Source organism: Enhydra lutris, unplaced genomic scaffold (genome assembly GCF_002288905.1).
Source record: "Enhydra lutris kenyoni isolate GAN:26980312 unplaced genomic scaffold, ASM228890v2 scaffoldscaffold45, whole genome shotgun sequence".
Lineage (NCBI taxonomy): Eukaryota > Metazoa > Chordata > Mammalia > Carnivora > Mustelidae > Enhydra > Enhydra lutris.
In genome coordinates this window covers 7,288,618-7,301,865 of record NW_019154129.1, presented here as the reverse complement: position 1 = coordinate 7,301,865, position 13,248 = coordinate 7,288,618, and the positions used below count along the sequence as shown (strand labels likewise).

The following is a 13,248-nucleotide window of genomic DNA, read 5'->3' as shown; positions in this document are numbered from 1 at the left end:
AGGCAGGTGAGGACTCAGCCCAGCGGGCGGCAGTCCCCTCGCGCGCATCTCTCTTACCTTCGCCAGCTGCGTCTGCAGCTTATTCTTGGCGTCCGTCACCTCAGAGATGCGGGCGCTGAAGGCCAGGTTGGTGTGGGTAAACTGCTTCCACATCTGGTCCGACAAGATCTCAAAGAGGTTCTCGGCCTCCTCGCGCAGCCGGATGGAGTTGGCCCGCATGTTCTGCGAGTGCCTGATGTTGTCATTGCTGAACTTGGCCCAGGTCTCGGGCACGGAGATCCTGCAGGAGGCACGGGGATGAACTTAACACAAGACAGGAAACGGGGGGTGGAAAGAAGGCCTTGGAGGATCCCCAATCCAGAGTCTCACCCTGGGCACTCTTGACATCTGCGTCGGGACCATTCTCTGTTGGCGGGGGGGGGGGGTCACCCCTGGCCCTGAAGGAAGTTTATCAGTGCCCCTCTGCCTGCTAGATGCCAGCAGTACCATCCCTCCAGTCGTGACAACCCAAAGATGTCTCTAGACATTGCCAAATGTTCCCTGGGAGACGGGGAACAACTGTCCCCCATTGGGGACCACTGGGCTAACCCAACCCCCACCCCATTTTATAGGGCAAGCAACAGCATCCTGGCAAGTGCTAATCTTCCAAAGGGCGTTGGTGAGTTGTAGGGGAGAAAATGGTCCTTTGTAAAGCTCTCTCACTACCAGCACCAAAATCACAGAGACAGGCCGCGAAGCAGGCACTGGGGTTCTGTGCTGGCCACAGAGCCCCTTCAGTTCAGAAATGAGCACGTGGCCAGGCTAATGGCCCCAAATTCCTCATTCAGTGAATGTTCTCTGAACACCTACCACATGCCAAGCATTGTTCCAGGCATCGGGATCGAGCCAGGCCCAAGAACATCAACAGTCCTGTCCTCACCAGGCTAAGCTAAGCAGAGGAAGACGGACATCCAAGAAAGAAGATATTTACACACGGTATATGCGCTAGGAGGGACTTCAGCCCGGGAAGGACAGGCTGATGGAGTGCAGGCTTTATGTGCCTGTCAGGGTCCTAAAAGAAAGAAAAAGGATCGGAGGGTGTTGAGAAGCCCCACAATTAGTAAAAGTGTAAAGCTGTCACCACTGAGGGCCAGAGGAGGGGCACGAAGAAACCCCCAACCTCCTTCTCCTCCTGCCGTCCGCCTCCCATGGGTGCCCCTTGCCTTGGTTGAACCCCAGTGGGAACCAGATGGAAAGATGGTCTACAGTGGGCAGCGGGAGAACAGATCTGGGGGTGAACGAACCTCGGAGACATAGACTTGATCAGAAAAGGCAGGCAGGGAGACTTCTCAGAGGCGGTAAAGCATAAGGGATTCAGTTTAGACAACAGAAAGTACTTCCTGGCCGAGGGTGTAACCCTTTGCACCACACAATTGATGTATGGCCTGGGGTAGGGGGGTCTTCTCCTGGGGAAGCCTCTGAAAAGGAGGGACATGCATTTCCCTGAGCTGGCTTCAGTTCCTGGGTAACTTTTTAAGGTCTCTTCTAGCTGGGAAATCTCCAGTTCTTAAATAAAACATCTTTCTTCTCAGGCAGTGGGAAAAAAAAAAAGGGATTCAGTTTTCTGAAATAGAAGTCTCTTTTCAGACATTTTAAAGCACACTTAGATTGCATGGGGACTAGAAATTTTTAAAAAGAACACATCATATGTGGTCGGCTTGTCTGTCTTTGGCAGGAATTCAAAAATTAAGCAGTAATGGGGGTCTCGGGCTTCTGGAGATGGGAGAGGGCGCGGTGTCTGAATCAGATCTTTCAGCCAACAAATACTCGAGGCTCAGAGAGGTGAAGCTTCTTTGCCAAGGTCACACAGTTACTCACCATCCATCCAGGAAGGGGGAAGCACCAAGGACAGCAGAGAGAGACTGCACCTGACTCAGGAGTGTGCCTCCTGCTGCTGAAAGGGCACCACCAAGGTCAGGAGCGGCAACCTCTAAGGCCCCAACCTCCCCTGGAGCAGACAGCTGTCCTCCCCAGAGAAAAGAACCTGCTCTGTCACACTCTCCCTGGGCTAGGAGAATGAGCCAGAGGCAGCTTGTCCACTGGAAAGTGGTGTGCCTCAGTAGGGGGAATGTGCTTTGGGGGCCATGTGTCCTCTAAAGAAGGGGCCAAGATAAAACACACAGGCTCCGTGTCCAGCATGGGCTCAGACTGTGGCTCTGCCACCAGCTGTGTGAGCTTGGTCCAGGCGCTTCAACTCTCTGAGCCTTAGTCTCCCCATTGTAAAATGGGGATAATAATGGTGTCGACACCCCAGGGTTATCGAGGGACTAAATGTGAAACCCTGTCTTGGCATCTGGCAACAGAAAGCACTTAATAAGGGTTTAGGAGTCACAAGACGCTGTTTGCAAAGTGCGGCGCCTGCAGCACGCAGCCAGCATCAGGTAAAGGACACCTGCTGTCGCCAGATGTCACCTGTCGGCTGACCCACAGCAGCAAGAACTTGGGTGGGCAGAGCTCCTGCGGTTCAGTCTCCCAAGCGTCCTTCCACCTGCCTACACATGGCCCTGCTTTAAGAACATGCCCAGTCCAGAGCCCTGGGCTGGCACGTCTGGTGAGCGATCAGTCACACACCCCAGCGCTTGCTCCCCAGCTCGAGCCCCTGGATGGGGGGATTTGACAGCACGTCCTGACTCTCTCCAGCCCCTGGCTGCAAGCTTTCAGGGAGGCGTCCCTTTGGGAAGGGAACCCTCCAGACTTCCACTCCAGATGAGCAGCTGCGGCCCCCGAAGTCCTAGTTGTAGCCAGGGGCCAGGGGTGTCACCTTGTCAGGAAAGAGGAGGCGCCCCACAAGTTGGAGGCAGCCCTGGGCTCGGGCCAAGGAGATCACTATGAAATTCCTTTCCTCTCTCTCTTCCCTCCCTCCTTTCCTCTTTTCATGCGTTCGCTTATTCAACAAACACTTCCTGCTCACCTACTATGTGCCAAGCACAATTATATTGTGCTAAAAGTTTTCTGGGTTTTTTTTTTTTTTTTTTTTTTAGATTTTATTTATTTGTCAGAGAGAGAGAAAGAGAAAGCACGAGCAGGGGAAGCAGCAGGCAGAAGGACTAGCAGGTTCCGGGCTGAGCAGGGACCTACCCCCTGATGCCGAACTCGACCCCAGGACCCTGAGATCATGCCCTCAACCGAAGGCAGACACATAACTGACTGAGCCACCCAGGCGCCCCCCCCCCGACTTTTTTAAAAGGGACCAGGATAGATACCACCCTCTCCCTGTACCCAGAGCACCACTCTGTCCAGCCCTCATTATCCTGGACCTTGCACTGCCTGCTGATTGGGAAAGCATGCCTTCCTTCTGCCTGAAATTCCAGAAACAGTGACATGTCCATGACAGAGCCAGGCACACAGAAGGCACCCACCTCGGAGCTGCTGTGACAAGCAAATGAGGTCACATGGCAAGCACTCAACACATTTCAGCTGCTGTCATTCCCCCACACTAGGCTCTGTGCTCCGCGCCCCACACGCCCACCTCCTTATACTCATAGCAACTCTGGGAGGTGGGCACTATTTTTATTCCAGTACAGACGAGGCTGGGGGGGGGGTAGGGGGAGTGCAGAGAGATTAAGTACTTTGCCCCAAGCATAGAGGCTGAAAGGGAAGCCAGGCAGCCTGGCTCCAGCATCCACTTTTAAACCACTACCAGCTCCGACGGCCACCAGTTGGCTCTCCCAGCTGAGCTTGGATCCCTCCTCCTTCCGGTTACAGTCATTCTGTTCTGGATTTGTTTAGTGGAATTGCCAATCCGGGTGCCCAGCCTGCCTTGGCCCCACAGCGGTGGCTGCATGACCCTCCCTAAGCCGACCTCTGGTACCCTCTTGCTGGAATTTTCATCTTGGGCAAAATGGGGCAAAATGAAGAGACACCCATGCTCTGACAATATAGATGATTAGCTCCCACCTCCTGGCTCATTCAAGCTGCCAGATCCTTCCCCTCCAGCCTTCTCCTGAAGTCTGTGGCTCCCCCACAGCCTTCCAGTAAGTTCCGTCTTGTCTTAAGTTAGCTAGAATTGGATTCCATGGCTTGCAACCGAGGACCCCCTCACTCACCCGCTTTGTTTCTTACTTGACTGGTGTGTGATGGCTTCATGGCTCCTTGGCAGGAGCAGACCCAAGCCCTCACTCCCATCAGGCTTGGCCAGAGATGGGGACCAAGAGCCCAGTACTCACGTGCCATCAACTTTCTCCATGCCATGGAAGAAGCTGATGCAGTCTGACGTGTTCCTCAGGTTAAAGCACTTCTCATCGATAAACTGGGCCGAGGTTTTGTCCTCGAGGTCCCTCTCCAGAGCGTGCTGAGTGTCTCGGTTATCCCTGTGCGGTGCAAGGATTTGTCTGGTGATGGTACACCTATCCGGAGTCCCTCGCACAAGGTCATGCAGGAGGGAGGTGCAGAGCCATTGCTCAAAGCCAAGTCTCTGGACTCCCCCCAGGGTGCTCCGTCTACCCCCCAGTAGTTTCTCTGCCCTCTTCCCACTTTGATGCCCCCACTACATACCCACGACCTCCCCACACGTCCCCTTCCCCCCAATCCAAGCAAATCTGTTGTCATTCAAAACAGGAGTAGGCAAACATTTATCATAAAGGGTCAAATACTAAATACTTTGGGCTTTGTGGGTCATATGGTCTCTGTTGCAACTACTCGACTATGCAGGAAAACAGTCTTGGATAATATATAAGTGAATGGGCGTGGCTATGTCCCAATAAATCTTTATAGAAAACAGGTGGGGGGCCAGATTTGGCTCTCCAGCTGTACGTGGCTGACCTGCTTTAGAAGACATGAATTCTACTTTGGACAGAGCCTGGTACTGATACATGCCCTGGGCAGAGTCCGGGATTGGACGCAGGCAGGAGCTAGGCGGAGTCAAGAACTGGACAGAATCAGGGGTTGGGAGGAGCCAGGGACTGGGCGGAGCCCAGGGATTGAAGAGTCAGGAATGGCCAGTCAGGGATAGGTGGAATCAGGGACTGGGCGGAGTCAGGGGCTGGGCGGAGTCAGGGATTGAAGAGTCAGAAATGGCCAGTCAGGGATAGGTGGAATCAGGGACTGGGCGGAGTCAGGGGCTGGGCGGAGTCAGGGATTGAAGAGTCAGGATGGGTGGAATCAGAGACTGCGCGGAGTCGGGGCAGAGCAGAGGTGAGCAGAGGACAGTGGACAGGGACAGTGCTTGGCGCCTGCAGGGCTGGAATCTTGGCTGGGAGGCTGAGACTTAAAAGCCACCATGTGCCAAACTCCAGACCCTGGAGAACCACTTTCATGATTCCTGCCATATTCTCAAAGTACTGGCATTGTAAGTTACTTACTACTTTTTAAAAATCACCTTTAAAATATAAATAAGTGTATTTTAAAGGGAAAATCTACATCGCGGTCTCTAAATGATCATCAGTAGCACCTTCCGTTAAAAGGTCACCTCACACATAAATACTAATTAAACGCTAACAGAATCCCAGCTAGAATCTGTTGTCTCCAGAAGGTTCCAAGCCTGAACTTTCCTGTCTCTGTCTTGATTGAAACAAGATTAGTCAGTGTTAAAGCTAGACGAGCATCGACTGGGAATGTGATCTTGAAGTGCTTCGAGGTGACGGGGAATAAAGAAGGGAAGGACCTTCACTACGCCAGCTGATGTCCAGACACACCAACTAAAGTGAGGGGTGCACATGTCACATGGATGTGTGTGTTTGTGTGTCTTTCTTTCTGCCTCATCTTTCTTGGTTTCTCTCTGTCTTAGGGACTTCCTGTCTCTTTCTCTGTCCCTCTCCCTTGTCTGTCTCTGTTCATCATTTTGCCGCTTTTTTTTTTTTTTTCTGCTATGAGTACTGGATGTTGGTGATGGATTTCAAACAGGCCAGAAGCAAGAGAAGTAGATCCTGGTGGTGGACCCCCACCTATGGGAATGCTCAGGGAGTCATGTTGGGACAGGAGGGACCATCCTGAGGCCCCTGGGGCCTTCTGAATTGGCAGAGCCAATTCAGAGAAATGGGGTCCTGTCCTGCCTAATGAACTGGACCATGAAGACCAGACTGTAGAAAGGAAACAGGTCAGAGCATTAGAGGGGACCCAGGGCCTCAGCATCCTGGTTGGCTGGTGCAGCTTCCTGGCCCTTGCTAATGAGCCTGGACAAAGAGGGTGCAGCCACTGTTTCCCCTTCTTTGTCCATGACATAAAGCCCAGCCAGTGCCAAGGCTCGCCTCGATGTGGGCCTGTGAGGAAAAGCCCTGTTATGGCTTCTGCCCAGCATTTTCTGCTTTGCTGGTGCTCCTGGTGAGGTAGGGACACAGCTCTGCCCAGACGCAGGCCTGAGGCCTCACCCAGAAAACCATGAGTCAAGAGCCTAGCGCCAGGGAGGCCACCGGACTGGGTCAGCGGTGGAGCTTCCCCCCGGGGGCAAGGGCACACTGAGACTCTGCCAGTGAGGCTGTGGCCGGTTCCAAGGTCATCAGGGAGCCCCAGCAATAGGAGCTGCTTCCTGCAAGAAGATGGGCACCGTTGGACAAACAGGCCACTGCCCAGGGTCAAACAGCCTCTACTAAGCATGGCTCAGCCTCTGTCCTGCCAAAGGGGAGGGACGCCTGTCCACCTGCTCTCGTTCTCTCCCCCCACCCTCCCTGCCTTGGTTGCCTCCACCCCTTGGTGGCTGTCCCCCATGTCCCTCACTTTTCCTCTTGCTCCGTGTCTGTGCCTCTCTGTCTTTCTGGCTTTCCTTACTCTCCCACATCTTGCTTCATGGCCGGGGTTGCCCGAGCGGTCCCCGCCCGCCCCAGTCCCGTCTTGGGATGATTCCCCCTCCAGGGTGCAGCTCCTCAACTTTTGGTCTGGGACTCTGTTCACTCTGCTGGCTCAAACTGTCTTAGTTCCCAAACCCCAGCCCTCCGTCACCCCCACACCACATTCTGCCATAGCCCCGTGTCGACCACAAATGGAAAACCTCTCTTTCTTGCCCAAAATAGGTGATCATAAAAATAAGGGCAAGAAAAACACAATGAAGACATTTGCCCACCCAAAGCACTTCCTTTGTTAAAATGTTCTTTTTTAAAATGCAAGTATATAAGGTTTTTTGTTTTGTTTTGTTTTTTAAGCAAATTAACTTATAGACAAACAGGAGGCACACAGTCCAAGTGGGAAGTGGACTTGTCAGCGATCAGGTCAGAGGCACACCCATGACAGAAGTCACCCCTGTGTTCGGTAATTCACCTGTCCCCACGCCACTGCTGTGTGTGCCCCTTCCAACACCTCCACCCCTGCAGCCGGCCTTGACCTCACCCTTAGACCTTCAGGGAGCTTTTCAACATGGCCCTGGGTGATCCCGTCCCTGGGCCCAGTCCTCAGGGTAAGTGAGGAGCTGCTCTGTGGGTACTGGGAGGGCGGGAGACTGACGGCTCCTCCTGGGGAACGGCCAGCTGCCAAAGCCTATCTGCGAGCTGCCTGACCCCCCACAGCATCCCCTCCAGGTTACCCACAGGCCCCATGCAGCTAGAAGGGGCAGCTGGGGCTAGATGACCAGCCCTCCTCTCGCTCTCTGGGTCTGAGGAAAGGAGAAGGAGAACCCACAGAGCAGCGTGCCCTGTGAGAGCTAAAGGCCATGGCCAGCCCCAGCCTCCGGAGGGAAGGCTATCTCCAGGGGAAGCGAGGGCCAAGGGCTTAGCTAGGGGCCCCAAGCCCCATAAAACTTGGGCCTCCCTCTAATTATGCGGGGAGCCTCCTGGCTTCTCATGATACCGGTTAGGTCATCTTCCAAGAACAAAAAGCTGATTGCTTTTTAAGACTCTGGGTTCAAGGCATCCACCAGCCCCTCTCTGGAGATGCGCTGGCCCCTCCCCTTGATGCCTGATGTCGGCAGTTCTCTGCCATCTCCCCAAGGTCGGAACTCCCACGGGGAAGCCCCAGCCTCAGAGGGGCCTCAGTGAGGCCCATGGCTTTTGCTGAGGCCCTGTGTGCGAACAAGAGGAGCCAGGGAAGGGCTGGGTCCCAGAGACCCACGGTGTGCCCCGGGAGACCAAGATCACCATTGACCTTGGCTGATGCTGCAAATAAGATTTCATTTTCTTCCCCGGAGAGCTGGTTGTTAAGCACTTGCTGGCACACCACTGACCGAAAGAACCGCCAAGAGACGGACAGCCCACCTGCTCGCCCCCCGGAAACTGGGGAGACCCAAATCAGACCCCGAGAAAGGGGAGAGAAAGCAGCTCTTACCGCATCTGGATATCAATTCTTTGAGCTAGTTTTCTCATCTGTTCTTGGCAACATTTTAGCAAATCTACTTCCTGCAATGAAAAAGGTCAAAAAGAGCCACACGGGCCTTAGAAAGTCACCACACCTGGCCCCCCAGGTGAGTGACCCCACCCCTACCTCTCGCTGCCCACTCTTGACCCCCTCCCCACCCTGCCCTATGCAATGTCAGGGCGGGAGTCCATCTCCTGCCTCATCCCCGCCCCGTCCCTAGGCCAGACAGGTAAGGGTCAGCGGCGGGGGCTCCACAATCCCCATCTTATGTTCTTCCTAAATTGTACACTTCCCGATTAAAAGAAAATTGAGCACCTACTATGTGCCAAGGGCTCATCTGTAGACTGTGTTATCGCTATATTCAATAACGTGTGTGAAACGGTACGGTGTGTGACATACACTAGGCGCTCCATGAACACAGGCTTTTATTGTTGTTATCATAGGTATTACGGTGAGACGCTGAGGGTCCCACGACTTCCCTTCTCCCTGTTCTCCACGTAGTGTAGCCCCCCACAATGCTTTCCGAGCCCTGACTCTGCATGGGGTGACACGTGGCTTCTGCTCCTGGGAGAAGCTCAGAAACCTCTGTGACCAGCTGCCACCGCGCCCCCCCCCACCACCACCCCCAGGGGGCTGAGCAGACCCAGGAGGCCTCTTACCCGGATAAGGTTTTTCTCCACATTGTCATGGACCAAGTCGATCCCGATCCTTTTCTCTCGATGGTACAGACACTCCAGAGCCACCTGGAGGGAGCAGTGGGAAATAGCATGTTTTCCCTGCGCCTGTAGGCACAGTCTGACCGCAGGCGACTCCCATCCACCTTTGCTGGGATCTGCTTTATCCCCAGGAAACCTGGATGGCGCCCGGGTGGCCTCGTCACTGTGCCCATGGGTGGGCTTCCACCTCCCCTTCTCCCTCCGTGGCGACCCCGGGATGCCATGACTGCCAATGGGTAGAATACTGGGGCCTATTGCATAGGTTTGCTGCGTGATTAAGTCGGCCGGACACGTGTGAAACACTCCAGATATGGTCAACAAATATTACTTATGAATATATGTGAAAACCCCTTTTTGAAGATCTGTAAATGGAGTGGGGGTGGGGCTTCGGAAAGTGCCCAGGGCCAAGTGAGACCCAGGTGACCCTGTCACACAGCCATGCACCTTGCAATGACCATGGGGCTGTAAGCAGCGTGGAACAGAGGACAGGGAGAAGTGTCCACTCAGGGGAGCTCCAGCAATGAGAAGCTGAGAAAGGCAGGTGATTAGGCCACGGGACTGTGACGTCACAAAGAGCAGCAGAAGGGAGAAAGCAGCAGGGGAGCGCCCCATCTTGGTGCTGGGAGGGGTGCTAGGGATACCACAGTCAACCCATCAGAGGGTCCCCGCGTTAACGGGGCTCTAAGAGGCAGGTGAGAACACACATAAGTAAACACACAAAGAGGAGCAATCATTTCTGACTGTGAGCAGGACTTGGGTGCAAAGAGTCAGGGTGAGGCAGGTGCGAAGGGTGGAGCAACCGGTGGGGGGTTGGCCAGGAAGGACCTTCCTAAGGAGGTGAGAGACCAAGACCTGAATTATCGGAAGCAGTAGAGACGAATGGGAACAAGGTGCCAGGAAGAGGGAACAGCAGGTGCAAAGGCCCTGAGAGAGAGGAGGAGGAGCCGACAGGAACCCCCTGGAGCTGGAGAAGGGGAGGCTGGAGCCGTGAGAGGGGCCTGCGCTGTGCAGGAGCTGGAGCTGGTGACAAGGAAAATTTGGATGTTAACTGGGGGCACTGAGGGGGGTTTTAGTGAGGGAGCATGGAGATCCAGTTTAATATTTAAAATACCACCACCACCACCACCCGCCGGGGCTGGAAGATGCGTGGGAGGAGGGCAGGAGTGGGGAGGACAGGGAGAAGGGGGGCAGAGAGACCTCTGGTCCCCCCAAGCCACCATGTGGCCGCCGGAGAAGCCGCCAGTGAGCAGGCAGAGCCGGGTTTCCCAGGTAGGCTGGAGGAGCGAGGAGAGCAGGAGAGGACTGCAATAGGTTTTGAGCATTGTCTCAGGCCCCCCCTGCCCACTCTCCTCTCAGGGGAGAAACCTGGCTGCAGAGGGACACAGCAGAAGTCCCCATAATGTGGGGGTGGGGACCCATGCCATGTCTCCTGAGGGATCTAGAGGCGGGACCTCTCCTCTAGATGTCCCCACACCTGACATGGCACAGAGATGGCTGCACGTGGCATCCAGGGAGGAGGTCCCAAGTCCCCACCTGCTCCAGCGGGCCAGCCGAACATCGTCCGTGTGACCCAGATCAGCTCCCACGGCGCAAGGCACAGATATGCCAGTTCCATACCCGAGGCCCACTCCGGGACCCCAGGAAAACCACTCACTCGCCCAGACTCCTCTGCTGCCACAGAGCCTGGGAGAGTTTTAGCAATGGGCTAGGAATGGAAACGCAGAATGTTCCCTTCCAGGAAACTGACATACCCTGACACAATGGGGACATGGGGCCCTTTGCCCGGCCCCTATCTTCCTGCCTCAAATGAGAAGATCGAAATGTTCCTTGCAAGTAGGAGCCTGCAACAGGAGATAGGACATCTCCCCACGAGCAGTAGGACAAAAGCCACAAGCTGAGGACAGCAGAGCAGAAAGACAGGCGCCTGGGTCCCCCCTCCGGCATCGGGTGAGGGCTGCAGTCGCCCGCTCTGTTTCCTTCTGGAATTTTCCTCATGACTTGGCTGAGCCTTGGTTGAGCTGCACGTAACAGGGGTCCCTTACGTGCCACCAAAGGCAAACCTAACTGATCCGGGATACGATGGGAGACCAAGGAGCGTTGAGAATGTCCACATTCAGATACAGACCCATCTACTCAGCAAACATTTACTGAGAGCCTACTGCGTGCCACGCACTGTGCTAGGCTGGGAAGACATTCAGAACACCGGCCCGGACGGCGGGCCATTGGCATAGACACGGCTCCCAGAGGGCCAACACAGACAGGCTGCCCAGCACAGCTGCGGATCGGTCTGGAACACGCTGGCGACAGTAGACAAAAATCCCCACCCTCTCGGCACTTAGATTCTAGCTCAGGGAGCGAAATGATAACTAAATAGATGTGTAAGTTAGAGAGCATGTTAGCAGGTGTTAAGGGCCATGGAGAAAAATACAGCAATTCTTTTACGTCTATCCTTCTACCCAGCAGCCCGCATGCACGTGCCCACACACACACACACACAGGCACGTGCAGAAAGTCTGGACAAAACCTCTGCAGTTTGGAGGCAACCCCAAAGAGAAAAGGAAATCTGATTCGGTCTGAGGAAACCTGATCTGACGGGGATAATCCTGGGCTGTAGGAACTGACAGCAGCCGATGATGCAAAGTTCCCAGGGCCTTGACCTTCACTGGGGAGGAGCAGAGCGCCCAGGGCTGCCCTCCTGGCCACTGCCACGCCCCCTCCTTCCCCAGTTCACCTGCAGGGGACAGTCGAGCTCCTCAGCAGCACACTCCAGCCGCCTCTTGACCGTGTCCAAGCTGTGGTTCTCTTTCAGAAGCCTCTCCAGCTCGTAGCCCAGCTCGGACTTCCAGAAGCCGATGTCCGACAGCCTCTGGCCCAGGTTCCGGCTGGTCCCCTCCTGCATCTGGCGCGTCAGCTGGTCCTTGTCCTGCATGAGCCGCATGGAGTCGCCGGTCAGCCGGCTGGCCCACAGCCGAGAGGCCTCGGCCCCGCGCATCTGCAGCTCGTTGGACCTGTCCCAGTCGTGGGGGGTGTAGCGGCAGAAGAGGGCGGAGCGGAGTGCCGGCAGGATGGTGGGCGGCCTCAGGGGGCTGCGGCTCGTGGCCCCCTCATCCATGCAGGTCTGTGCATTGGCGATCTTGTAAAAGAGGCTGGGTCTCCATGAGTTGAGGTAGCGGTACCCAGGCAGGTAATACGGCTGGTAACATTCCTGGATCACCGGGGCGGGCACAGCCGGGGGCAGCGCACTGAAGCCACAGGCTTTCTTGGGGCCACAGTAACTGGCCGTCTGACTGGTTCCCAGAAACTCCATCTTCCCCCATCAGCTGCCCTTGGGCAAAACTCTGAGGGGCCGAGGCATGGCAGGACGGGGAAGGATCTTCTCTTAGGGATGGGCCGGACCTCTATGACTCGGCACTGTTGTCATAAAGCCTGGAGGAGCAGGGCTTTATTGGGGCCTCGGCTTGTTTCAGGCCTACTGGGGCCATACTGTCCCAATTAAAACCCATGCCAAAAGACAAAGTGAAGGTGAGTTTCTTAAGCCACAGAATTGGGGGAGCAAGAAATGGCACTGATCCACTTTTCCCTAAGAATCAAATCGGCCTTTCACACCTAACTCTGCCCCTGGGGGGAAATGCAATGTAGTCCGCTCTGGTAAACTCAGTCAGCTCAGGGAGCCCCGGCCAAGGTTAGTCGTCTTCCTTCCCTCTCTGTCCCCAAGACATCCGAGGGCTGAATACTACTCAGCAGGAAAAAAGGAATCTTGAATGGATGAAGTCAAGTAGAAGCCGTTGGACTCAAAAGACCACATCCTGTATGATTCCACTTAGATGGCATTCTGGAAAGACAGACCCATGTGGGCAGAAGACCGACAAGGGCCTGCCAGGGACTAGGGGTAGAGGGAGGTGGACGGACTACAAAGGAGCAAAGGAGCATGGGAAAACATGGGGCCGGTGACAGTAGTGTCCTCTGTCTTCATTGTGGTGGGGTTACACAGCTCTACGTGTATGCCAAAACCCACAGAGCTGTCCACTAAAAAGGGGGGGGGGATTTCACTGTACGTAAGTCAGGCTTCAACACACCTTAACTCAGTAAAGGGGGCAGGGGAGGGATCGTGAGGCAGAGACCATGTCTGTCCGCCTCACCACTAAGTCCCAGCACCCACCACACTGATGAAGGAATGAACGGGCGTCCTGAATCAAGAGCCTGACTGTGCCGGGAAGAATATTCAACCCTCCATTCTCTACCACTGGTTTTAAACCATCAAGAAACTTGACCCCTC

At 55.0% G+C, this 13,248-nt stretch overlaps 1 protein-coding gene across 1 annotated transcript in view; it reads right to left on the bottom strand.

Annotated features, from left to right (window-relative positions):
* LOC111156240 (tektin 5) overlaps positions 1 to 12,279 on the bottom strand; it is a 34,523-nt gene extending 22,244 nt beyond the window's left edge. The window contains exons 1-5 of the mRNA XM_022516992.1: positions 11,704 to 12,279; positions 8,916 to 8,999; positions 8,227 to 8,297; positions 4,206 to 4,349; positions 58 to 280 (exon numbers count right to left, since the gene is read on the bottom strand). Coding sequence (XP_022372700.1) covers positions 58 to 280; positions 4,206 to 4,349; positions 8,227 to 8,297; positions 8,916 to 8,999; positions 11,704 to 12,279 — 1,098 coding nt within the window. The remainder of the gene's footprint in view (positions 1 to 57; positions 281 to 4,205; positions 4,350 to 8,226; positions 8,298 to 8,915; positions 9,000 to 11,703) is intronic.
* Positions 12,280 to 13,248: the final 969 nt, after the last annotated feature.